General features: G+C 44.6%; 1 protein-coding gene across 1 annotated transcript in view; it reads right to left on the bottom strand.

Annotated features, from left to right (window-relative positions):
• Positions 1 to 16269: 16269 nt before the first annotated feature.
• C3H9orf57 (chromosome 3 C9orf57 homolog) overlaps positions 16270 to 27849 on the bottom strand; it is a 36477-nt gene continuing 24897 nt past the window's right edge. Inside the window, exon 5 of the mRNA XM_055272273.2 lies at positions 16270 to 16344. Coding sequence (XP_055128248.1) covers positions 16295 to 16344 — 50 coding nt within the window. The 3' untranslated portion in view covers positions 16270 to 16294. The remainder of the gene's footprint in view (positions 16345 to 27849) is intronic.

The following is a 27849-nucleotide window of genomic DNA, read 5'->3' as shown; positions in this document are numbered from 1 at the left end:
AGGGTGAGGCACGAGAATCGCTTGAACCTGGGAGGTGGGGATTGCAGTGAGCCGAGACCGCACCACTGCACTCCAGTCTGGGCAACAGCAAGACTCTGTCTCAAAAAAAAAAAAAAAAAAAAAAAAAAAATTGATGTGAATGTATAGCAAGTAGAATTCTCATCCATTGCTGATAGGAATATAAACTATTTATATCCACTTTGCAAATATGTATGGCAGTGTCTTCTAAAGCTGAACACCACATTCTGCATAGATGTAGAATTCTACTCCTGAGTATGAAATAGACACAGAAATATACGCCAAAAGAAAAGACAGGTACAAGAATGTTTATATCACAACCATTCACAACATCCCCAAACTGGAAACAATCCAGATGTCTGCCAAAATTTAAAAAAACATAAATGTGACACATTCTGTAAACCAAAAGGTATCTGAGACAGGCCACAATCAACTTAGAAAGTTTATTTTGCCAAGGTTAAGGACGCACCCATGACACTGCCTCGAGGTTCTGATGACATGTGCACAAGGCGGTTGGGGTACAGCTTTCTTTTATACGTTTTAGGGAGACATGAGACATCAGTCAATATGTGTAATGTACATTGGTTTGGTTTGGTAAGGTGGGACAACCTGAAGCCAGAGCTTCCAGGTCCTAAGTAGATAAGAGACAAAACATTGCATTCTTTTGAGTCCTTGATCAGCTTTCCACTGAATATGAAACGGGAAAAGTTCCCTTATCCCCCTCACAGGGCATGCGATGGGATGCGGCTTGCTTCTTCAGTGCCTGGCTATTCAAACCCCTAAGGGGAGAAGGCAGACAGGCAGGCTGTGGGGCTCCAACCCCACAGCAGTGTCTAGGGGTGAATGTTTACAGCTCCTGAGGCCCCAGAGGGCGTGTGTTACAGGGTGTTCTTTTAGTTTAGCTGTCTGTAGGTGGCTCGTGTTAGTCAACTCAGTTAGACCCCCTGCCTTATCGCAAGGACAGAGGGCTTTCTGTATCTGAGGGTTTCTTTCCTTGATGTACCGGAAGAACTGGATCACATATGGGCTTGGAGAGTGAGTGCAAGGTTTTATCGAGTCGAAGTAGCTCTCAGCAGATGGGGAAGCCAGAAGAGGATGGAGTGGGAAGGTGGTTTTCCCCTGGAGTCAGGCCGCTCGGCAGCCCGGGCTCTGCTCTGACCACCCTGGCCAAACTCCACATTGTTCCACAGGTCGATGGCCTGCTGGCTTGCCAGCATCTGTCAGTGTGGTCTTACACCGGTGCGTTCCTCTCGACGTCCAGCTGCTTGTGTGCATACCCGCTAGGGTCCTGGGGGTTTTTATACGCGCAGGATGGCAGCATGGCAGGTCAGGGTGGTCTTGGGAAATGCAACATTTGGTCAAAAAGGCAGGGGTGCCTGTCCTCATCTAGGTCCATGGGCACAGGCCTGGGGGTGGAGCCCTCACCAGAGACCTGCCCTTCTCCTCCCAGCACTTCCCTGCCCCCTTCCATATCAAATACACAATTTAATCTGGCTCGGTGAATCTGCATTTTAACATAAACAATGGGCAGAGGAAGCAATCAGATATGCGTTTATCTCAGGTGAACCTCAGAGGGATGACTGAGTTCTTTCTGACCTTTGTCCACAAGGAATTTCCATGTGGGAAAATTGTGAGGGAGGTATGTAGCTTTTTATCTTTGTAGGTATCTTATTTAGTAATAAAATGGAAGGCAGGCTTACCTGACATAGATCCCAGCTTGATTTTTCCTTTGGCTTAGTGATTTGGGGGTCCCGAGACTTATTTTCCTTTCACAATTCATACAGTAGAATATTATATAGCAATGAAAATGTGTATACTACTGTTATTTGAAAACATGGATGAATCCGAAGGAACATGTTGAATGAAAGAAATCAGACACAAACTTATCTGCTGAATAATTATATTTACAAAATCTTCAGAAACAGGCTCAACTAATCTGTTATCAGAAGGGGGGATAAGGCGAGGCATGGTGGCTCACGCCTGTAATCCCAGCACTTTGGGAGGCTAAGGCGGGTGGATCACCTGAGGTCAAGAGTTCAAGACCAGCCTGGCCAACATAGCGAAACCCCGTTTCTACTAAAAATACAAAAATTAGCCAGGCGTGGTGGCATACGCCTGTAGTCCCAGCTACTCAGGAGGCTGGGGCAGGAGAATCACTTGAACCTGGAAGGCGGAGGTTGCAGTGAGCCAATAAGGTGCCACTGCACTCCTGCCTGGGGGACAGAGCAAGACTCTGTCTCAAAAAAAAAAGAAGAAGAAGAAGTGAGGATAGTGATGATCTTTGGAGAAATAGGAAGGACATGGCAGGTACTTCTGGGATAATGCTTATGTTCTTGATCTCAGGTAGTTGTTATATAGGATGTTTATTTTGTGATAATCCATGAAGACGTACACACACTTGTGATTTGTGCACTTTTCTATGTTATACTTAAAATGTATTAAAGAGAAGATGATTCACTTTCTTTCAAGGGTGTGTGAAAATAATTCAAATTTGTGAGCTTCCATCTCTAGAAGCATGGGGTGCTCCACTGTCGTGTTTTATGCTTACCTCCTCCAGCAAGACTCACTCCCCAAATCTTCCAGTCAGGATTCATGCACCAGTCCTTGTTGCCTCAAAATCTGAGGCAGGGGGAGAGTCTGGTTTTCTAAACTGTTCTCTTGAAGTCCTCTTTGCTTAGGTTGGAGTGGAACAGGCACTTTTTTTTTTCGAGACAGAGTCTCAGTCTATCACCCAGGCTGGAGTGCAGTGGCGCAATCTCGGCTCACTGCAAACTCTGCCTTCCAGGTCCAAGTGATTCTCCTGCCTCAGCCTCCCGAGTAGCTGGGATTACAGGTGTGTGCCACCACGCCCCGCTAATTTTTGTGTTTTTAGTAGTGACAGGGCTTCACCATGTTGGCCAGGTTGGTCTTGAACTCCTGACCTCAAGTGATCCATCCATTTTGGCCACCCAAAGTGCTGGGCATGAGCCACTGTGCCCGGCCGACTTCTTGAATGTCTAGGACTTGTAGACTCAGAATGGATTGAAAGGAAGTAATAGTTGAGTTTGTTGATATGGCAGAGGTCCCAACTGCCCCAGAAGAAATTCCATGATTTTGGGTGGCCCACTTCTTTGGTTTATCCTGTCTCTTCCAGGTAAGTGGGAAAGTGGGAATAGAAGAAGTTAGTATGACATTCGCCTCTCTTATGCTCGCACCTTTGTACACATAGCAGGCACCGGCAACTGGCCTCTGTGCCGATGGATCTGTGACCACGTGCTATAAGTGGTTAAATATTTTTATTGTTCACCTCCTTACCCCCAACTCATCCCCAGTCTCAGTGAAGGCTTTGTTCTACTTTCTTCCTTTTGGCTACGAAGTTCAGTTTCAGGGTCATAAATTTGTACTAGCCGGTGATGTGTTCTCAACCACGTGACATTTACTGAAAATTAGAGTCTGCCTACCTGTTGATGAATATTTTTATTTTGAAGTCCTGTTGGGGATTCTTATCTTTTGATACAGTGTCCCCAGGGGTGTCTTAAGGCCAAGCCAAGGAGATGACTCAGCCAGGGTTCTATAGCTCCTCTCTTAACTAGGAAGAGCTTAGAAGCAGGTTTTAGAACTGAACCCTGGAAGTTATATCCATTTTTTGATGGACTTTTCTGAAAGTTGGTAGGCTAATACCACTCATTGTTTTATCTATGTTGTAAATAATTTAACAATTTGTTTCTTGGATTGTTATTTTTGTGAGTTTTTTTAAAAAGCAATGGGCATAGGAGAATCAGATAATGGGATGTACCATTGATAGGTGACAGCATGCTGGCAGTCCTCACAGCCCTTGCTCGCTCTCGGCGCCTGCTCTGCCTGGGCTCCCACTTTGGCGGCACTTGAGGAGCCCTTCAGCCCACCGCTGCACTGTGGGAGCCCCTTTCTGGGCTGGCCAAGGCCAGAGCCGGCTCCCTCAGCTTGCAGGGAGGTGTGGAGGGAGAGGCGCCAGCAGGAACCGGGGCTGCGCACAGCGCTTGCGGGCCAGCTGGAGTTCTGGGTCGGCGTGGGCTTGGCGGGCCGCGCACTCAGAGCAGCCGGCCGGCCCTGCCGGCCCCAGGCAATGAGGGACTTAGCACCCAGGCCAGCGGCTGCGGAGGGTGTACTGGGTCCCCCAGCAGTGCCAGCCCACCGGCACTGCACTCAATTTCTCACCGGACCTTAGCTGCCTTCCTGCGGGGCAGAGCTCGGGACCTGCAGCCCGCCATGCCTGAGCCTCCCACCCCCTCCATGGGCTTCTGTGCAGCCCGAGCCTCCCCGAGGAGCGCCACCCCCTGCTCCACGGCTCCCAGTCCCATCAACCACCCAAGGGATGAGGAGTGCGAGCGCACGGCGCGGGACTGGCAGGCAGCTCCACCTGCAGCCCTGGTGCAGGATCCACTGGGTGAAGCCAGCTGGGCTCCTGAGTTTGGTGGAGATGTGGAGAACCTTTATGTCTAGCTCAGGGATTGTGAACACACCAATCAGCACCCTGTGTCTAGCTCAGGGTCTGTGAATGCACCAATCGACACTCTGTATCTAGCTGCTCTGGTGGGGCCTTGGAGAACCTTTATGTCTAGCTCAAGGATTGTAAATACACCAATCGGCACTCTGTATCTAGCTCAGGGTTTGTGAACACACCAATCAGCACCCTGTGTCTAGCTCGAGGTTTGTGAGTGCACCAATCGACACTCTGTGTCTGGCTGCTCTGGTGGGGCCTTGGAGAACCTTTGTGTCTATACTCTGTATCTAACTGATCTGATGGGGACGTGGAGAACCTTTATGTCTAGCTCAGGGATTGTAAACCCACCAATCAGCACCCTGTCAAAACAGACCACTCGGCTCTACCAATCAGCAGGACGTGGGTGGGGCCAGATAAGAAAATAAAAGCAGGCTGCCAGAGCCAGCAGTGGCAACCCGCTTGGGTCCCCTTCCATACTGTGGAAGCTTTGTTCTTTCGCTCTTTGCAATAAATCTTGCTATTGCTCACTCTTTGGGTCCACACTGCTTTTATGAGCTGTAATACTCACCGTGAAGGTCTGCAGCTTCACTCCTGAGCCAGCGAGACCACGAACCCACCAGAAGGAAGAAACTCTGAACACATCTGAACATCAAAAGGAACAAACTCCAGACGCGCCACTTTAAGAGCTGTAACACTCACTGCGAGGGTCCACAGCTTCATTCCTGAGGTCAGTGAGACAAAGAACCCACCAATTCCGTACACACCATCTCTCTGAGATTTTGATCTGCTATTAATAGCACAGTCATTCTTAACTGGGGGTGGATCAGAACCACCTATGATGTTTGCTAAAAGTCCCAATACCTTATTCTTACAGCTTATAGCCTGGCCTTCCTGGCAGTGCGTTCTTGAGAAAGTGGGGTTGATGTTTAACAAGGGACTGAGGAGGACTTGCCTGCTTAACCCATTTCCCGTTTGCCCTGAGGAGACTGCGCTGGCAGCAAGCTGCACTTTTTTTTTTTTTTCCTAAATGGGAAATGGGTTTATCTACTTACTTGGTTTTTCATTAATCTTAAAGTAGAAACCAGATTCTTTACCAAGGTATTCAGGCCTGTGTGATTTGTGGCCTGTCCAACCCCTCCCTCATTTGATAGGCTGCTTCTCTTTACTTGTAGTGTTTTAGCCACATCAGCCTTCACTGTCCTCAAAGCTCATTCCCACTTGAGGAACTGCATGAACAGTGAACTGTGCCTGGGTTGCTGTCCCCCAACTCTTTGGCTTCTTAATCTACAGGTTTCAACTCAAATATTCCTTTTTCAGAGAGATCATCCCTGACCACCTTATCTGAAGTGTCCTTCCCCAGAAACTCTACATTTTGGCATCTTGTTTTTTCTTCAGGGAATTTGTAAAATCACGTAATTTTCTTTAGGATCTCACTGACCTCATGAACTAGGCTGTAGGCTCCACAAGGGCAGGGAGTGAGTTTGTTCAGGTCCCCACTGCACCCTGAGTGCCTGGCATAGGGTCTGGCATATACTGGGCCCTTGGTAAATGTGAAATGGAAAGAATGGATGAACTCTCAAAGATGAAATGTGATCCTTTTGGAAACTGAATGGCAGGAAATGTGACAAATATATGGTAAAGTAATAATGGTGTACATGGTAGGGAACCATTAACCTCAAGCCACTGGGAGAAATGGATCCCTAACCCAGGGTGTCTCATTAAACATGTCAAAGAGAACTCATAGGAGCTTACACCTATCGTTGTCTCATCTCACCAGAGCTGTTTTATATGCTATGATGTTGCTTTACTTTTCATTATCTTTGAAATAGAGTTAAGTAAATTGATCATGCTTTCCTGCCTTAAAAAAAGAGGGAGGGCCGGGTGCAGTGGCTCACGCCTGTAATCCCAGCACTTTGGGAGGCTGAGGCCGGCAGATCACGAGGTCAGGAGATTGAGACCATCCTGGCTAACACGGTGAAACCCCGTCTCTATTAAAAATACAAAAAATTAGCTGTCCCAGCTACTCAGGAGGCTGAGGCAGGAGAATCACTTGAACCTGGGAGGTGTAGGTGGCAGTGAGATGAGATCGCACCACTGCACCCCAGCCTGGCGACAGAGCGAGACTCCATCTCAAAAAAAAAAAAAGAATCCAATTTATTTACCTATTTTTAATTAGAAGGAGAAATTTCTGGGCCAGGCATGGTGGTTCATGCCTGTAATCCCAGCACTTTGGGAGGCTGAGGTGGGTGGATCACCTGAGGTCAAGAGTCTTTAGACCTGGAACCCAGGAATCAGTATTTTGATAAAGCTCCACAGGTCATTCGTATCAGCAGCCATGTGGGTGTTGGTGTACAAAGTTCTAGACTCAGTGTCAAACCCGCTGTATTCATTTGCTAAGGCTGCCATAACGAAATACCATAACTGGGTAGTTTAAACAGCAGAAACATATCTCATAATTCTGGAGGCCAGAAGTCTAAGATGAAAGGTATTGTAGAGGTTGATTCCTTCTGAGGGCTGTGAGGGAAGGATCTGTTCCAAGCCTCTCTCCTTGGCTTATGGATGGCTGTCTTTCCACTACATCTCTTCACCTCATCATCTGTCTGTGCCTGTGTGTCTCTGTGTCCAAATTTCCCCTTTTTATAAGCACACCAGTCATATTGGATGAGTCACCCTAATGACCTCATTTTAACTCGATTATCTCGGTAAAGCCCCTAAACCTCTGATAAGGTCACAGTCTGAGGTACCGGGGGTAAGGACTCCAACATATGAATTTTGGAGGAACACGATTCAGCCCATAATAGCCACCAAATCAGAACCTCCAGAGAAAAGGCCTGGGAAATTGTATATTTATCAAGCACTACCGAAGAGTCTAGAAAACATGGATCTAGGGCAGAAGAAGAAAACAAAAATGCTGGCAGCAGTCAGACAGGCAAAGAACTGGAGCTGATTGGCAGGAACTTTAGCCCCTGAAGGGCAGAAACTCCAGTCTAGCACATGTTGTCATTCAAGAATGAGGGGCCCAGTGTCCTGGCCTTAGTGTTTTTGTTTTGTTTTAAAGAAACTGAAAACTTGGATTTTAATTTAAAAATTTTCAATAAATAAAGTGCTCTTCAGGCCAAACAAATCGGTAAGCCTGATTCAGCCCGTATTTTACATATCTTAGGGTGAGAAAACCAGTGAGTTGTTGTTTTTTTTTTTTTTTGAGACGGAGTCTTGCTGTCTCCCAGGCTGGAGTGCAGTGGCGCAATCTCGGCTCACTGCAAGCTCCGCCTCCCGGGTTCCCGCCATTCTCCTGCCTCAGCCTCTCCGAGTAGCTGGGACTACAGGTGCCTGCCACCACACCCGGCTAATTTTTTTTTGTATTTTTAGTAGAGACGGGGTTTCACCGTGGTCTCGATCTCCTGACCTCGTGATCCGCCCTCTTCGGCCTCCCAAAGTGCTGGGATTACAAGCGTGAGCCACCGCGCCCGGCCTACCAGTGAGTTTTAATATCTGTCTCAAAAGCCTTTGCTGGCCATGGCTCAGTGTGGGAAGAAGGGCACAGGGATTTGGGAGCTGGGGGGTGGTAGGTGTTGGGAGGGAAAGGCAAGAAGAAAGAGAAAGGTCAATCTGACCCAGTTATTCTGAGCCGATTGCCTCAATTAATTAATCCTTTTATTCATTAATTAAATCAGTTGTTCAACAATTGCCTTGGGAGGGTTTTCTAGTTGTTAATAGCTGAGCTGTGCTTTAAGTTGTGAACCCAGAAAATCTGAGACAGATCTCCATTAATTTAGAAAGTTTATTTTGCCAAGGTTGAGGATGCACCCATGACACAGCCTCAGAAGATCCTGATGACAATGTGCCCAAGGTGGTCATGGCACAGCTTAGTTTTATACATTTTAGGGAGACATGAGACATCAATCAATATATGCATCTTTCTCTGTGATCAGAGGGGTGAAATAGAACCAGAGGCAGGTTGGTCCTAAGCAGTTCCAAGCTTGATTTTTCTCTTTAGCTTAGTGATTTGGGGGCCCCATGATTTCTTTTCCTTTCACAAAGTCCTGACTATGAGCTTTGAATCACTGCAGGACTGCTCTTCTCTTTGAGCTGTTGTTTCTCTACTCTTATTACCCTATCAATCTGAGGACCCCCAATGTTTTTAGTCCACCAATTTGAATTTCTTTTTTGTTGTTGTTTCTGGAGCTGTAAAGAGTTCATTCATAGGCCAGGCGTGATGGCTTACGCCTGTAATCCCAGCACTTTGGGAGGCCAAGGTGGAAGAATCACCTGAGCTCAGGAGCTTGAGACCAGCCTGGCCAACATGATGAAACCCCGTCTCTACTAAAAATACAAAAATTAGCCAGGCATGGTGGCACACATCTGTAATCCCAGCTACTTGGGAGGCTGAGGCAGGAGAATCACTTAAACCTAGGGGGCAGAGGTTACAGTGAGCTGAGGTCACCACTGCACTCCAGCCTGAGTGACAGAGGGAGACTCTCAAAAAAAAAAGAGTTCATTCATTTGCAAATATTTCTTCTGCCATTACAGTGGGATTTTGAACAGGATTGTGAGTAGATACATGTTTTCATTTCTTTGTCTTTGAAAACAAATTACAAAATATAAAGAAAGGTATAATGAACAACAATGTACATGAGAGTGACTTAGTACATAAAATGTTTCCATTAGTACTCAGAGTCCTCCAGCTGTTTCTAAAATAGCTTTTACTGTTGCTTGGTGTGAACTAGGATCCAATTTTGATCTATATGTCATTTTTGGTCATCATGTTTTATGTCTCTTAAGCTTCCTGGAATCTAGAATATCTCTTCTTTCCTTTCCTTTTTATGATATTGCCTAATTGTATAGACCAGGTCAGTTGTCTTGTAGAAGGTCTCAAATTCTAGATTTGCCTGATGGCTTCTTTGTGGTGTTATTTAACCTGTTTTTCTAACCCCTGTGTTTCCTGTAAACTGGAAATGAGAGCTAAAGTCTTGATTAGATTCAACTTAAACATTTTGGGCAAGAATACATCATAAATAATGCAGTTTACTTCACATTGCATTACTTTGGGATGCACATAATGTCCCATTGCATTTAATAGTGATACTAATATTCATCACTGGGTTCAGATGAGTTAAGCCTGATGTCTTCATTGCAATGTTTAGATTCACAAGTGATTGGCAAGGTGGCACTTTGTTAGTTTTTTTTATTTTTATTTTTTGAGATGGGGTCTCGCTCTGTCGCCAGACTGGTGTGCAGTGTTGCTATGTCGGCTCACTGTAACCTCAGCCTCCCAGGTTCAAGCGATTCTCCTGCCTCACCAGCCTCCCGAGTAGCTGGGATTACAGGTGCCCGCCACCACACCCAGCTAATTTTTGTATTTTTAGTAGAGACGGGATTTCACCATGTTGGCCAGGATGGTCTCCATCTCTTGATCTCGTGATCCGCTCGCCTCGGCCTCCTAAAGTGCTGGGATTACAGGCCTGAGCCACTGCGCCCGGCCCCACTTGTTTTTTGTTTTTTTTTTGAGATGGAGTTTTGCTCTTGTCACCCAGGGTGGAGTGCAATGGCGCAATCTCGGCTCCCTGCAACCTCCGCCTCCCAGTTTCAAGCCATTCTCCTGCCTCAGCCTCCCAAGTAGCTGGGATTATAGGCGCACACCCACACCACCATGCCCAGCTAATTTTTTGTATTTTTAGTAGAGATGAGGACTCACCATGTTGGCCAGGCTATTTTAGAATTCCTGACCTCAGGTGATCCGCCCGCCTCGGCCTCCCAAAGTGTTGGGATTACAAGCGTGAGCCACCGTGCCTAGCCTTACTTTGTTACTTCGTAAACATGACATGTTCATCAACTTTTCACCTACAATGGTTTTAGCACCTTGTGGTAATCTTTGCTGCATTCATTTTTCTTCATTAGGAGGGAACAAAATGGGGACTTTCTAATTCTCTATTTCTTCTGCATGCATTAGCTGGAATTCTTCAATAAGGAATAGCTTTCCTTTTGGCTACGGCTCTTTGATTACTCTTAAGTACAGTACTTACTTCAAATACAGCATGAAGTTTCGGTTATTTCCTTTTAACCCTTAAAAGCTTAATATGTGGCCGGGTGCGCTGGCTTACGCCTGTATTCCCAGCACTTTGGGAGGCCGAGGAGGGCGGATCACGAGGTCAGGAGATCGAGACTATCCTGGCTAACACACGGTGAAACCCCACTTCTACTAAAAATACAAAAAATTAGCCGGGCATGGTGGCCGGCGCCTGTAGTCCCAGCTACTTGGGAGGCTGAGGCAGGAGAATGGCGTGAACCCAGGAGGCAGAGCTTGCAGTGAGCCGAGATTGCGCCACTGCACTCCAGCCTGGGCAACACAGCAAGACTCTGTCTCAAAAAAAAAAAAAAAAAAAAAAGCTTAATATATGTACTTAATACTTATCTAAGTTATTCAATATCTCTACTCTCTTCCAACTAAATTCAACCACCTTAGAATATCTCCATTTATCTTGCACATTATTATTATTATTTATTTATTTTGAGACGGAGTTTCGCTCTTGTTGCCCAGGCTAGAGTGCAGTGGCACGATCTCAGCTCACTGAAACCTCTGCCTCCCGGGTTCAAGTGACTCTTCTATCTCAGGCTCCCAAGTAGCTGGGATTACAGGAGTGTGCCACCACGCCCGGCTAATTTTTTGTATTTTTAGTAGAGATGGGGTTTCACCATGTTGGTCAGCTAGTCTCGAACTCCAGACCTCAGGTGATCCACCTGCCTCAGCCTCTCAAATTGCTGGGATTACAGGCATGAGCCACTACGCCCGGCCGTCTTGCACATTATTATTGTCTGGGTTTTAGCTCTATCTTCTTCTCTTTTATTCTCTAAAGTTAGACTTCATTATTACTGATTTATACAGCCAGTCTCTGTGTATTTGCACTTATTTAACACCAGCATGTGAGCACACTCCCCACCACTCTCACTCAATCTCCTTCTATCTTTTATGATTATTTTCCATCTTCAGGACTGTCTTTTAATGTTCGTTTAGAGAGGTTATTTTGATGACAAAAAATTTTAGTCTTTGTTTCTCTGAAAAAGCAAAGAGTTTTACAGAGTATGTGATTCTAGATTAATCATTGTGTTCCATCCTCTTGTACCATTCAGGGACTGAGTCGGCCTCGAGCCCATCGCTCTGAGATTTCCCTTTGCTGCTGCCCTATGTAGATTCTGTTTTCTGTATCTCATGCTGCCTTGGGTTTTTCTGGTTTTTGGTTTTTGGGTTTTTTTGTTTTTTGGTTATAATTCCTTTATTTTGCTGAAGCATGTTCTTCAGTGGTTTCTTAAGGACACATGAGGTAAATTTTTAGAGCCCATGCATGTCTATAAATGTCCTTATTTAATCTTCACACTTGATTTGTAATTTGATATAGGATTTGGCAGGCATGGTTCCTTAAAGATTTTGAAGTAATTGTCCTAACACCTCTCAGTGTTGCTGTTGAGCATTAAATGTCCTTTCGATTCCCCCACCCTTTGTGTGTGACCTGTTTTTCCTTTCTGAAAGTGACTTTAGAATCTTTTACTCACTTTGTTTCTCTAAAATTTATTTTCATTTGTTTAAATTGGACTGTTGGTGACCTCCTTCCAGATGGAGACTTACATTCTTGTATTCTGGATTGCTTTTTGTTGGGGGGTATATTAGTCCTTGATAATTTAATTCCTTTCAACTTATCTGTTTACTTTTTCCAGAATTGCTTTGATTTCTCCTCTAAGTCTCTTGTCCTTTTATTTCTATCTCTGTCTATTATAGTTTTACCTTCTGGAAGGTTTACTTAATTTTCATTGCCCAACTCTTCTATTGAATTTTAAATTTTGTTAGTCATACCTTGTGTTGTAAAGAACTTTTCATTTTTCTCAATGTCTTTTTTATAGCATCCTGTTTACTTTTTATGGGTAGAATATCTTGTTTCTTGCTAAAAGTAGTGACAGTTGTAAAATAACTGAATAAAAGAGAACAGAATAAAATAAAACAGAATAAAATAAGATGTGTATTTTATTCTGTTTCTTGCATTATACTGGTTTTCCTCTGAGGGTATGTGGGTGTGTGTGCACCCCCTGTTTTTTCTACTTGAACATTTCCACAAATGTCTAACTATTCTTGATTCAAAACCAATAAAACATCCTATAAAGAAAGACTGAGAAGAAGTTATCGTATAAAAAGTATTTGCTTTGGCTGTTTTTGAACTAAACATCTAGTTATTGAGTGTCATCTTTCTTTCACCTTCACATGTTATTGTCTTTGTAGGGAGAAAATCCAAGCACCCTTATTTTTTTTTTTCAATAATAAGACTTTTCTATAGGTGAATATAAATTTAGATGTAACCTTCTGGGGGGATTTTGGATAGTATGATTATATGTCTTAAGTTTTATGAGGGTCAACAGTTTGCCCATATGTACTTGTAAGCATACTAGGCTGTGAGTTAGAAGGACTGGGCTCTATCTAGTTACACGTTCTTGTGTGATTACAGGTGTATCATCTACCTTGTCTGAACTTCAGTTTCTTTGTGCATAAAATGAAACCGATTTTCTCACTAAAGTATTATGGGGATCCAATGACATTTTTATTTATTTATTTTTATTTTATTCTTTATTTTAATTTTAATGTTTTTTGAATTTTTTTTAAAAGCCAGATGCAGCAACTCACGCCTCTAATCCCAGCACTTTGGGAGGCCAAGGCAGGTGGATCACTTGAGGTCAGGAGTTCGAGACCAGCCTGACCAACATGGTGAAAACCCCATCTCTACTAAAAATACAAAATTAGCCAGGCGTGGTGGCTCACGCCTGTTATCCCAGCTACTTGGGAGGCTGAGGCAGGACAATTGCTTGAGCCCGGGAGGCAGAGGTTGCAGTGAGCCAAGAATGTGCCACTGCACTCCAGCCTGGTCAACAAGAGTAAAACTCCATCTCAAAAAAAAAATTTTTTTTTACAGTTTTAATTTTTACTTTTTAATTTATTTTTATTTTTTTCACTCTGTTGCTCAGGCTGGAGTGCAGTGACACAATCTTGGCTCACTATAACCTCTGCCTCCTGGGCTCAAGTGATTCTCCTGCCTCAACCTCCTGAGTAGCTGAGATTACAGGTGACTGTCATCATGCCTGGCTAATTTTTGTATTTTTAGTAGAGATGGGGTTTCACCATGTTGGCCAGGCTGGTCTCAAACTCCTGACCTCAAGTGATCTGCTTACCCTGGCGTCCCAAAGTGCTGGGATTACAGGAGTGAACTGAACCACCATGTCTGGCCTATTTTTTTGTTTGTTTGTTTTTTGACACGAAGTCTCGCTCTTGTCCCCCAGGCTGGAGTGCAATGGTGTGATCTCGGCTCACTGCAACCTCTGCCTCCCGGGTTCAAGTGATTCTCCTACCGCAGCCTCCTGAGTAGCTAGGATTACAGGCACCTGCCACCACACTCAGCTAATTTTTGTATTTTTGGTAGAGACGGGGTTTCACCACGTTGGCCAGGCTGGTCTCGAACTCCTGACCTCAGGTAATCTGCCCTCCTCAGCCTCCTAAAGTGCTGGGATTACAGGCATGAGCCACTGTGCCCGGCCTACCTATTCTTTCTTATTTCTGTACTATGTCTTCCTTGGATCATTATCTTGCCAAAGATCATAAACTACAGCTTAGAAACTGTGCTTAGTTATTCATTTCATGTTTATTTCAGTGCCAGGGCTTGTGAAGACCATAGGTTGTTTCTGAAAGAAAAATAGGCATAAAACTTCTCCCTTAAAGCTATACAATTACCAGTTACCCTTTGACACTATCTATGATCCTCTTATGTGTTCCTTCTTATTTATTTTTTTGTTGTTGTTGTTGTCTTCCCCGTGCAGATAGAGGACCAGCAAAGCTCCCTCATATTTCCAAAGGCCCAGGGATCCTCAAAACATAGACTAAAGCATGCATAGGAAGAAATGAGGGTGGATGACAGGAGATGACAGTAGTGTCTAGATGCCCGTGAAAGCTTCTCCGTGAACCTCAGTTTGGAGTCCAAATAGGGCAGGACAGGATAGCAGATGGAATGGGTGGAGGAGTAACAATGGGGACTCAGATCAAGTCCCACCAAGGGTCACCCTGGGCTCACCACTTCTTTTCCCTCCCCTGCTGATATGGTTTGGGTCTGTGTCCCCACCCAAATCTCATGTCCAGTTATAATCCCCAATATGGGAGGTGAAGCCTGGTGGGAGGTGATTGGACCATGGGGGTGGGTTTCCCATTTGGTGCTGTTCTCATGATAATGAATGAGTTATCATGATATCTGGTTGTTTAAATGTGTGTGGCACCTCCGCACTCTCTCTCTTCCTCCTGCTCTAGCCATGTAAAGATGTGCCTGCTTCCCCTTCACCTTCTGCCATGATTACAAGTTTCCTGAGGCCTCCCCGGCTATGCTTCCTGCACAGCGTGTGGAACCATGAGTCAATTAAACCTCTTCTCTTTATAAATTATGCAGTTTCAGGTATTTCTTTACAGCAGTGTCAGAATAGACTAATACACCTGCTCTGTCATGTCTCAGGCAAAAGCCTTGCACTAGTTCTTAAAAAGGGGCGCCAGAAAGAAACAGGAGACAAAGCAGGCCTGAGAGAGAGAAAGGGTTGTCCTAGAAAGCGTGAGAACAAGAGCAAATGTGTGAGAATGGGATGAAGAGAGCGTGAGAGAAGAGAAAGAGACAAAGAGAGATAGAGGCTCTTCCAGAAAGATGAATCACTATTTTAACCAAGCTACACACACACACACACACACACACACACACACACACACACACCCCTTACAAGTTCCTCATCCTAGAAGTCCAAGCCTCTCCAGGCTGACTCACCATCCAAACCCTAAATAAACTGCTTGACCTAGTTCTGAAGAGGATTACTTTTAGCCTCAATCACTCATGGATTATTCCTTTATATATGCAGTGTCTACCCATCTTATCCACTCCAGGTGGCTAATGAACTAAATTTCTCTTTCATGACATCAAATTTGTGACATGAACTTCATGCAGCCATGTTTGTGTTTAAAAGACCATTCAGAAGCTGAATCTAATAGAATGTGGCCTTGGGATTCTCATCCAGGAATAAAACCATTGAAAATATTTCCTCGTAAACAAATAAAAAAAAAAACACAAATAAATTAGAAAAAAATAAAAAATTAGTAGCTGTTTGCAAACTTTGAGAGGCCAAGGTGGGCAGATCACTTGAGGTCAGGAGTTCAAGACCAGCCTGGCCAACATGGTGAAACCCCCGTCTCTACTAAAAATACAAAAATTAGCCGGGTGTAGTGGCGCATGCCTGTAATCCCAGCACTCGGTAGGCTGAGGCAGGAGAATCACTTGAACCCGAGAGGTGGAGGTTGCAGTGAGCCGAGATTGTGCCATTGCACCCCAGCCTGGGGTACAAGGGCGAAACTCCATCTCAAAAAAAAAAAATAAGAAAGAATGAATGGGTATTTATTAAGCTGTGCTATCTGGGAAGCTGTAGCAATGTTAACAGTAATAAACGATTCAAAGTTCATCAGATAAATATAGGTAGATGAGAACAAATGAGTAACATCAATAAAGTAGGTTGTGTTTCTATGCATGAAGAAATGTGTCTTATAATTCAATTCACTTTAGACATTTATTAGGCACTCATCAGGTACAAACTCTGCTCTAGGAATTGGTGGGTGCTACAAAATAAATGAAACACTGTTGTATTCGGCTGTTCTTGCACTGCTATAAAGAGACTGGGTAATTTATAACAAAAGAGGTATAATTGACTCATGGTCTGCAGGCTGTACAGGAAGCATGGTGGCATCTGCTTCTGGGGAGGCCTCTAGAAGCTTCTAATCATGGTGAAAGGCAAAGTGGGAGCAGGAACATCGCCTGGTGAGAACAGGAGCGAGAGAGAGAGAGAGAGAGGTGCCTCACTTTTAAATAGCCAGATATTTCGAGAAATCACTATGATGAGGATGGGACCAAGAGGATGTTGCTAAACTATTCCTGATAAATCTACTCCCATGATCCAATCACCTCCCACGATCCAATCACCTCCCACCAGGTCCCACCTCCAACGCTGGAGATTACATTTCAATGTGAGATTAGGGTGGGGCCAGCATCCAAACCATATCAACTGTTAAGGAAATAAAAGCTTTCTGCTATTTTATATGTATGTTCCTCATTCAGATTACACAGTTCTTGTGTTGTATTCTGTGTAACACTCTCACTGGCTTTCTTCCTGTGAAGGCCAGTGGATAAAACCTCTTATGCTACTCATGAGGGGTATTCATCTGCCCTGAAGCAGGGAGCTGGGGAAGAAAGGCCAATTCTCAATCAGAAAATCAGAGCTCAGGCGATTCTCAGAGCTCAGAGGCACAAAGAATAAGCAATATTATATGATTGGGTCTAGCTCCGTTGTGTGTGTGTGTTTTTTTACATATATATATTCGGAATATATATATATCCCAAACATATATATATTCCGAATATATATATATCCCAAACATATATATATTCCGAATATATATATATTCCAAATATATATATCTATTCCAAACATATATCTATTCCAAATATATATATCTATTCCAAATATATATATATTCCATATATCTATTCCAAATATATATATATTCCATATATATATTCCAAATATATATATTCCATATATATATTCCATATATATATTCCAAATATATATATTCCATATATATATTCCAAATATATATATATTCCATAGATATTCCAAATATATATATATTCCATAGATATATATTCCAAATATATATATATTCCAAATATATCTATATATTCCATATATAGATATATATTCCATATGTATATATATTCCAAATATATATATATATCTCCTCATTACTTTTAGTAAGGTTTCCTTTCAAAGTTTTGGCCCTGTTTCTGAAGACATAAAGAAGGGCCTTAGATCCTTGGGAGCAGGGTTCTTACAGTGTGGTCTCAGGGCCAGCAGCAGCAGCAGCATCTCCCTGGGGACTCGGGAGTAATGCAGGCTCCTGTGTGTCACCCACATCTACTGATCAGGAACTCTGGTGTGGGACCCAATGATGAAAGCCGTCCAGGGGATTCCGATGCTGCTCGGGGTTAAAAACCACAGCTTGATCTGAAGAGCTGCAGGGGACAGCGCCCTCTGGAGGCCACATGTTCACAGCAGCCATGGAAAAGCAGCCGCATCCACAGAAAGAAGCAAGAGTCCAGGTTTCCAAGTCCAGTTGTCCCTTTTCATGCAAAGAGATTTCTATGGTGGCCAACTTTGGAGATCCTGACTTGATTTAATTAAAGGATATTGCTGTTTTTTTTTTTCTTTTTTTTGAGACAGGGCCTTGCTCTGTCACCAGGCTGGAGTGCAGTGGCGTGATCTCGGTTCACAGCAACCTACACCTTCCGGGTTCAAGCAATTCTCCTGCCTCAGCCTCCCAGCAAATTTTTGTATTTTTAGTAGAGATGGGGTTTCACCATGTTGGCCAGGCTGGTCTCGAACTCCTGACCTCAAATGATCCACCCAGCTCGGCCTCCCAAAGTGCTGGAATTATAGGCGTGAGCCACCACACCTGGCCTTGTTTTCTTTATAATAGTCCAGGATCTCAGCATGGGTGAATATAGGTATGTTCTACAATAAATACTGTTCTATTTACTTTTTCCAGTTCAGGTGTTCATATCATTCCCCTATTCAAAACGTTTTTACTGGTTCTTCATTAAACAGTCATCTCAGCCTAGTCTTTAAGGCCTCTGCAATGGGTCCAGCCCTCATTTTCAGCTCTCTCTCTCTTCCTCCCTACATGGAAAAATGCTGCTTGCTTGCTTTTGTGTTCATGTAGCATAGCTCATGCAACAGCAGCAGCCCACACAGTGTTGACAACTATGTCTCTCCTCTAAACTAAACTCCTTTTTTTTTTTTTTTTTTTTTTGAGACGGAGTTTTTCTCTGTCACCCGGGCTGGAGTGCAGTGGCTCAGTCTCGGCTCACTGCAAGCTCTGCCTCCCGGGTTCACGCCATTCTCCTGCCTCAGCCTCTCCGAGTAGCTGGGACTACAGGCGCCCGCCACCACGCCCGGCTAATTTTTTTGTATTTTTAGTAGAGACAGGGTTTCACCGCGGTCTGGATCTCCTGACCTCGTGATCCGCCCGCCTCGGCCTCCCAAAGTGCTGGGATTACAAGCGTGAGCCACCGCGCCCGGCCTAAACTAAACTCCTTAAGGGCAGGCACCACATTCTATTCCTGCTTATCCCAGCATTTAGCACAGTACCTGTTAATCATAGCTGGTTGGAAAATGTTTTAAAAATGAGTAAGTGGGTGAATATTACGCGTGGTCTAGATATATTGAACTGTTTGCTGTTCTTGAAACTTTCTAACTCTGTCTTCCTTTGTGCAGTTCCTTTCAATGTGAGATGCCCTTACATGTCCATCTCTAGCCTCTCAAAATCCCACCCATCCTTTAAGATTTACTCATAGTGGCAGCTTAATAAACATGTGGGAGTGAACTGTACAGAACGTGCACTTGATTGAACAGAGTCATCAGCTGGCAAGCTCATTAAGTCACACTGTTCCTAGGGCAAAGTGCACACATGATAAAAATAATAACAATGACATTTATCTATAATATCAATCAGTTGTATTGGTTGAGATCTTATCATGTGCCAAACCTTGCCCTAAGCTTTTTACATATTGTATTTTATTTAATTATTAAATCAGTTTATGGAGAAGGTGTTATTTGTAAAAATTTAGAATGAGGAAATGGAGGCACAGAGGGGTTAAATAATTTGCCCAAGGTTATTTATTTATTTTATTTTTTTTTTGAGACAGAGTCTTACTCTGTCGCCCAGGCTGGAATGCAGTGGTGCGATCTCGGCTCACTGCAAGCTCTGCCTCCCGGGTTCACACCATTCTCCTGCCTCAGCCTCCCAAGCAGCTGGGACTACAGGCACCCGCCACCATGCCCGGCTAATTTTTTTGTATTTTTTCAGCAGAGACGAGGTTTCACCGTGTTAGCCAGGATGGTCTTGATCTCCTGAGCTCGTGATCCACCTGCCTCGGCCTCCTAAAGTGCTGGGATTACAGGCGTGAGCCACCGTGCCCGGCCTGCCCAAGGTTATATAGCTAAAAATGTCAAAGACAAGGTTTCACTATGTTGCTCAGGCTGGTCTTGAACTCTTAGAATCAAGCAATCCTCCCTCCTCAGCCTCCCAGATAGCTGGGACTATAGTCATACCACTATACCTGGCTAAAGCCAATATTAAAATGTAGGTCTGGGCTGGGCACAATGGCTCACGCCTGTAATCCCAGCACTTTGGGAGGCCGAGGCAGGCGGATCATGAGGTCAAGATTGAGACCATCCAGGCTAACATGGTGAAACATCGTCTCTACTAAAAATAGAAAAAAAATAGCTGGGCATGGTGGCAGGTGCCTGTAGTCCCAGCTACTCAGGAGGCTGAGGCAGGAGAATGGTGTGAACCTGGGAGGCAGCGCTTGCAGTGAGCCGAGATGGCACCACTGCACTCCAGCCTGGGCAAGAGAGCGAGACTCCATCTCAAAACAAAGACGAAAACAAAAACAAAAACTGCCCCAAGGCTGCTCAGTGAGCTGGGAATCCAATCCAGATGTGCCCAGTGGCCAAATTCATGCTCTTTGCTCTGCCACCTCTTAGGACCTTCAAAAAGATATTGTCTGGGCCGGGAGTGGTGGCTCATGCCTGTAATCCCAGCACTTTGGGAGGCTGAGGCAGGCAGATCACCTGAGGTCGGGAGTTTGAGACTAGCCTGACCAACATGGAGAAAATCTGTCTCTACTAAAGAGACAAAATTAGCCGGGCGTGGTGGCACATGCCTGTAATCCCAGCTACTCGGGAGGCTGAGGCAGGAGAATCGCTTAAACTCAGGAGACGGAGGTTGTGGTGAGCCGAGATTGCACCATTGCACTCCAGCCTGGGCAACAAGAGTGAAACTCCGTCTCTAAAAAACAAAAACAAAAAAACCCAAAAGATACTGTCTGTTAAATTGGACAAAATAACAGGCCTTTTACCAACCCGAAGTGAAATGCACAAACCTAAGGTCAACAGCATCTTAGGTGTTCTTGTTACTAATCTACTGAAATGCTTGGATTGAAAAAAAAGCAGCTCTGGAGTCTTGCCAAGAGGAAAGTTATAGCATTTAAGGGGTAGGACCCTTCCAGAGGGTCATGGCCAAAGATGTGGTTTCAAAAGCCTGAAGCTACAATTTTCTCCACAAGGAAGAGATGGATATAGTGGCAACCACTAGAGAACTGGGAAGGGGTATGAATTTATCTCAGGGAGAACCTCTCCCAGTACCCATAGCGTCAAACCTGTTAGTCAGCTAGTGTTGTGTTTTTCATATTTTCCCAATGATCTGATGCATTTAATACTTCTTGCCTTTCATAATGACCTCAAGGCAGGCATATAGTGACTTTGGTTTCTGACCAAGAGAATTTCATGATCATGTATGTATACAAATGCTTCATCTCTTTCTTCTATAAATACTATCACATTTCTCATTAGTCTTAAATATTTCTTATGATTATTTTCCTTTTATCCTTTTCTTTTCTTTTTTTAAATTTGAGACAGAGTCTTGTTCTTGTCGCCCAGGCTGGAGTGCAGTGGCGTGATCTTGGCTCACTGCAACCTCCGCCTCCTCCGCCTCCCTGCCTTAGCCTCCCGAATAGCTGGGATTACAGGCACCCACCACCATGCCTGGCCAATTTTTGCATTTTTAGGAGAGATAGGGTTTCACCATGTTGGCGAGGCTGGTCTCAAACTCCTGACCTCAACTGCTCTGCTCGCCTCTGCCTCCCAAAGTTCTGGGATTACAGGTGTGAGCCACCCTGCCTGGCCCTTATGACTGTTTTCTAACAGTCAAATCCTTCCAAATACAGAGAAACAGCATTCTGAAATCTCAAGTTCAGTGCCAAGATAACTGACATTTTAGACAATGAGGTTAAAGAATAAAAGACCTAATGAAATCTTAGTTAAATTGTTATCTATCTTTAATCTTGTGGAATATTCACTTAAGGTTTCTACTGCTGTTTTTCTGGGGCTTTTCAGTCTTATGAAAAGAACTGAAAAGGAACTTTAAAAAGGTTCATATTATTGAATCCATGTAGTCAACAGGTCATGTGGCCATGAGTAAATCTTAGACAACAAAACTTAAAACCTTCATGAATATTATCTGTAAGCATATGATTATGTAGGTCTTTTGGGTTAAAAAAGGACTTGTGTCCAAGGGGCTGAAGACTCATGAGTTTTTACTATTTCTGTAGATTATTAATATTGAAAGGTGATTTTGCCAAATGTAGCCTCCAAGTAAAAGGAGTTAATGGCCCCAAGGGATGGCCCTCAACCAAATGCTCTGGCTGCCCACCCCCTAGATGGACAATTCTAGGAGGCATTTTGTACCCTTTTCAAGAGGTGCCAGAGGAATCGAGATAGGAGATAGCAGTGATCTTGTGGATGCACTTTTTTTTTTTTTTTTTTTTTTTGAGACAGAGTCTCCTGCTGTCACCCAGGCTGGAGTGCGGTGGTGCAGTCTCAGCTCACTGCAACTTCTGCCTCCCAGGTTCAAGCAATTCTCATGCCTCAGCCTCCCCAGTAGCTGGGATTACAAGTGTGTGCCACCAAGCCCAGTTAATTTTTGTATTTTTAGTAGAGATGAGATTTCACCGTATTGGTCAGGCTGGTCTCAAACTCCTGACCTCAAGTAATCTGCCTGCCTCGGCCTCCCAAGGTGCTCAGATTACAGGTGTGAGCCACCGTGCCTGGCCTGACTCACTCCACTCCTTTTTTTTTTTTTTTTTGAGATGGACCCTTGCTGTGTCGCCCAGGCTGGAATGCAGTAGTGCAATCTCGGCTCTCTGCAACCTCGGCTCGCTGCAACCTCAGCCTCCCAGGTTCAAGCGATTCTCCTGCCTCAACCTCTCAAGTAGCTGGGAGTACAGGTGTGAGCCACCACACCTGGCTAATTTTTGCATTTTTAGTAGAGACAGGGTTTCACCATGTTGGACAGGCTGGTCTCCAACTCCTGACCTCGAGTGATCTGTCCATCTGGGCCTCCCAAAGTGCTGGCATTACAGGCGTGAGTCATTTTGCCCGGCCAGGTCAGCCAACTATTAAGGGAATCTATAAAAGCCAGACAGCTTCCCTGGAAGCATATAAAGAGAATCTTGTCTCTTGCAGCTGTGGGACAGCCTGGGCTACAGATCAGGCCTAGGAATTAATAATAAGGTGGCCGGGCTGCAAGAACAAGTGAATGTGTAGCCTCCACTCGTCTTCTGTGTTAGGCTGCCAGCTTGAAAAAATTTGCATGGATGTGTCTGAGAACCTTGAACTTTTTGCTGTATTCCTTTGACCCCTCTTGGCTGGCAGAACCAACAGTTCTTACTAAAAGGGAAGAGCCTTCGTTTGCCTGAAGACCAAGAAAGACCTCACCTGGAGTGGTTGTATCAAAAGATGATGGTTAAAGGCTGGTGCGGTGGCTCAAGCTTGTAATCTCAGCACTGTGGGAGGCTGAGGCAGGAGGATTGCTTGAGCTCAGGAGTTTGAGGCCAGCCTGGGTACCATAGCAAGTCCTCATCTGTACTAAAGAAAAAAAAAAATCGCTGGGCATGCTGGTGCATGCTTCTAGTCCCAGCTACCTGGGGGGCTGGGGTGGGAGGATCACTTGCCAGGAGGTTGAGACTGAAGTAAGCCATGATTGTACCACTGTGCTCCAGCCTGGGCAGCAGAGGGAGACGCTGTCTCAAAAACAAAACAAAACAAAACAAAACAAAACAGAAATAATAAATAAATAAAATGAAAGATAATGGTTGTTCTCGTGATCTGACACTCTCAATCCCACCCTCCAGCTCATTGCCTCCAGACCAATAACTAGGGTCAGGTCTCAGCATAACCCAAAGAGGAAGGTTTAATATCTGCTATAGTAGAAACAGGTATTCACCAAAATAACTTTAGAACTTGGCATGCAAAATATGTACTGTCTGGAACCAGCAGAGCATGTGCAGGAATGGTTTTGAGAGTACTGGGTTAGGGGAGGGTGGAAGAGCAAAATATAAAGCTGATTATGGGAGAGTGAAAGAACACTGGAATGTTCTTTCATGATTCAGGATTAAATGTTCTAGCAAGGAAACATGAAGCTGGTCCAACGTGCTGCTGGGATGGCTCCTTGAAGCTTGAACATGATGACCTTCAGCAAAGGAGGTGGAGATGTACAGAGGAGGAGGTTAGTAGGCTCAGAGAAGACGGCGTGATAGAATGGGTTTATTGCATAAGACTACTTATTGCCGACTAGGTTTTCAAAGAGGGCCCAGGGGTACTCTTTTTATCAAAGAGATAAGGAATGTGCTGGTGAGGGGCACCAGAATCACTGACAGCTCAGGGGTGTCTGTCCTCTGTAGGTTAGGGCTGATAATCTTAAGTGGTATTGCAAAACTGAATCTCTTTTCTGGTGTCAATGGGAACAGAAAGATTTCAGAATGACAGAGACCAGTGGCAGTGCTTAAGCATCCGCATCAGATGCATGGAGACATAATTATCATAATTAACAGTAAGAGTGGAGTGTCAAATAGAGCACCTTGACCTGCAAGAGTCTATAATGATGGTTCACAGAGCTTGGTGTTCTTAGAGGTGAGGCAGACGGGCAGCCAACTAAGGTGATGCTTGAGTTATAGCCAGAAAAAAAAAAAAAAAAAAGAAATGATGATAGAAAGACTGATGTTAGTTACCACTATAAATTCTCTCTATCCCCGTTTTCATATTCGAGTAATTTTCAGACCCAAAATCCACTTAGAAGGGACTATGGGGCCGGGCGCGGTGGCTCATGCCTGTAATCCCAGCACTTTGGGAGGCCGAGGCAGGCGGATCACGAGGTCAGGAGATTGAGACCATCCTGGCTAACACGGTGAAACCCCATCTCTACTAAAAATACAAAAATTAGCCTACGTGGTGGCGGGCGCCTGTAGTCCCAGCTACTAGGGAGGCTGAGGCAGGAGAATGGCGTGAACCCGGGAGGCGAAGCTTGCAGTGAGCCGAGATTGTGCCACTGCACTCCAGCCTGGGCGACAGAGCGAGACTCCATCTCAAAAAAAAAGAAGGGACTATGGGTCCTTGGAGGGAGGATTCTGCAGCTCTCCAGCAAGTATATACAATATGTGGACCTCTAATTCTCCCCCAGATAGAACTACATTCTGGGGAAGTTTCTATATGAACCCTGTCCAGGGCTGTTGGATATAGGATTTCAGCTGCAAAGTTTAAAGGAGAGCCATCATATCCCTGTTCAATTCAATTGCACGACCCCTGTAAAAACCAGATAGGCTGTAGCAATAAAGGTGGACTACCATAGATTTATACAAATGGCCCCAATTATAGCTGCTCCTCTATATGTGGCATCTTTACTGTAACAGGTCTGGTACTTGGTATTTGGTTATTGGCCTCAAGAATACTTTTTCCCCCCCATTCTGTCAGTAAAGGTGATCAAAAGAGTTCACATTAGTGTGGGAAGTATAGTAATGCACCTTCACTGAATTGGATCAAGGTTGTATTAAGCATCCTGATTTCTGAAATAAAATAGTCTTCATGATCCTTGATCATCTTGACATTTTGCAGCATATCATGATGGTCTATTACCTCATTGATATTATGTTAATTGGATCTGGGGAACAGAAAGTAGCAAAGACTGTGGATGCTCTAGTTAGACATATGGGGTCCAAGATAAAATGAAAAAGATTCAGGGGGCTGCCATATTGGTGAAATTATTAGGGGCCCAATTGTTAGAGATATGCTGGGACACCCACATATCTCCAGGAGAGAAAGAAATCATAGCATCGTGTACCCTCCACCACAAAGAGGATTAGTGGTTGTTGAGCATCTTTGGATTTCAGATGCAGCCAATTTTGAGTGGAGACCAGGGCAAGAAAGGACTTTATAGCAGGTTAGAGTTGTGCTGCAGTCTGCCCTGAGTCTTGTGCTAAATAACCCAGCAGGCCCAGTGGTGCTTGAGGTACCCATGGTGGAAAGGATGCTGCTCAGTCTCCAACAAGCTCCAATAGGGGAGGCACAGCAGAGGCCCACAGTGTTCTGGATATAGTCATGCCTTCTGAAGCAGAGAACCACGCACTATATGAAAAGAAGCTCGATGAGGGCTATTGTGCCATTATAGAGACTAACTATAGGTTGTCAAGTGGTGATGAGAATGGAGATGCTCACCACGGATGGGCCATCATCATAACCACTGAATCATAAGGAACTTTTGTAATTTATTGTCTGATGAAAAATGGTTCATAAGGGTCAGGCCCAAGCAGCTCCAGAGGGTATGTCACTTTTGTGGCACTAATGCCTCTTCCTCAGTTCACACACATGGCCTCACAACAGCTTCTGGATGATCCAGTGGTGGAAGAGGAAAACTCTTGCATCTGGTTCACAGATGGTTTGGCTTAGTATATGAGGGAAAGGAGAAAATGGACAGTTGCCACATTATAGTCTCATTCAGTATTGACCTTAAGGACAGAGTGTGGGGGAAATCCTCTCAGTGGACAGAGCTGCAACCGGCACACTTGGTTGTTCACTGTGTATGGAAGAAGTGGCCCAAGATACAGATATGCATAGACTTCTGGCTAGGGGAGGATGGCGTCGTTTGTTGACCAAGGGTGTGAAACTAGCAATATTAGAAGATTGGTGACATGTGGATTGCTATAGTCTAGATGTTTGAGTCTCCTGAAAATTCACATGTTAAAACCCAGCGTCCAATGTCGGTATGAGAAGGTGAGCCTTTGGGAAGTGATTAGGTAATGAAGGGGATTAGTGCCTTTATAAAAGAGACCCCAGAGAACTAGCTGGCCCTTTCTATCATGTGAGGACATGGTAAGAAGCCAACATCTGTGAGCCAGACAGCAAGCCCTCACAAGAAACGAGTTCCTGGGTTAGGTGTTTTCCATAAGGTACTTTTTTGTTTATTCGTTTGCTTTTTTTTTTTTTTTTTTTTTTTGAGATAGAGTCTCACTCTATCTGTACTGTGGGCCTCTGCTGTGCCTCCCCTATTGGAGCTTGTCGGAGACTGAGCAGCATCCTTTCCACCATGGGTACCTCAAGCACCACTGGGCCTGCTGGGTTATTTAGCACAAGACTCAGGGCAGACTGCAGCACAACTCTAACCTGCTATAAAGTCCTTTCTTGCCCTGGTCTCCACTCAAAATTGGCTGCATCTGAAATCCAAAGATGCTCAACAACCACTAATCCTCTTTGTGGTGGAGGGTACAGGCAACAGCCCAGGCTGGAGTACAGTGGCATAATCTCGGCTCACTGCAACCTCCGCCTCCCAGGTTCAAGCAATCCTCCCAACTCAGCCTCCCAAGTAGCCGGGATTACAAGCATGCACCACCACACATGGCTAATTTTTTATTTTTATTTATTTTTATTTTTAGTAGACGCAGGGTTTCACCATGTTGGCCAGGCTGGTCTCCAACTCCTGACCTCAAGTGATCCTCCTGCTTTGGTCTCCCAAAGTGCTGGGATTACAGGCGTGAGCCAAGGCGTCTGGGCTTTCATAAGGCATTTTATTTAACTTTCAGAACAATTACATGAGTAAATATTACAATCACAACAATGTTGATGAGAGAATTTAGGCAACTTGCCAAGCTAGTCAGCTGGGTGGCTAAGATAGAATCCAGTGGTTCTCAACAGTGCAAACACAATTCCCACCTGTTTTTTGAACTTAAGAGCTAGGTAGCCTACTGGGTCAGGTGAATTTACTAGGGCTCAGGAATCATCTTCCCTCATCTTCACTCCTTATTTTTTAACCTACATTTTACACTTTGTCCTCCTCAGTCAGACTACAAACCTCCTTCACAGGCCCTGTTATTGAGTAGCTAGGACTACAAGCACTCACCACCATACCCAGCTAAATTTTGTTTTTTTGGTAGAGATGGGATCTCGCTATGTTGCCCAGACTGGTCTCGAACTCCTGGGCTCAAGCGATCCTCCCGCCTCAGCCTCCCAAAGTGCTGGGATTACAGGACTTAAAGAGACAGTAGGTAGAACATCTTGGCCTGATAGGTCCAGGAAAAGAGCCAGAGCAACTATCAGCTTGGACTCTGGAGTGCAGTTACCATAGGTTGCCACCAGATGGCAGAAGCACTCAAGGAATCGCAGCGAGAAAGCAAAGGATGTGCTGAAGGCCTTAGGGGAAGCCTCAGGCCGGAGATCCAGAGGTTAGCCGCGTTCTCAGCAGGGAGGGCCAGTTGTTAAGGTAAATATAATTCAGACAGCTAGAATATGGGATGCGCTGGTGAGATTCAAACAGGCCCACTTTGTTTCTACCAGAAAGAGAAATAGGGAGTGTGAGCTGGAGATGGGATCATTGC

Source organism: Symphalangus syndactylus, chromosome 3 (genome assembly GCF_028878055.3).
Source record: "Symphalangus syndactylus isolate Jambi chromosome 3, NHGRI_mSymSyn1-v2.1_pri, whole genome shotgun sequence".
In the NCBI taxonomy this organism is placed as follows: domain Eukaryota; kingdom Metazoa; phylum Chordata; class Mammalia; order Primates; family Hylobatidae; genus Symphalangus; species Symphalangus syndactylus.
The sequence above is the reverse complement of the archived record's forward strand: the minus strand, read 5'-3'. Positions and strand labels throughout refer to the sequence as shown.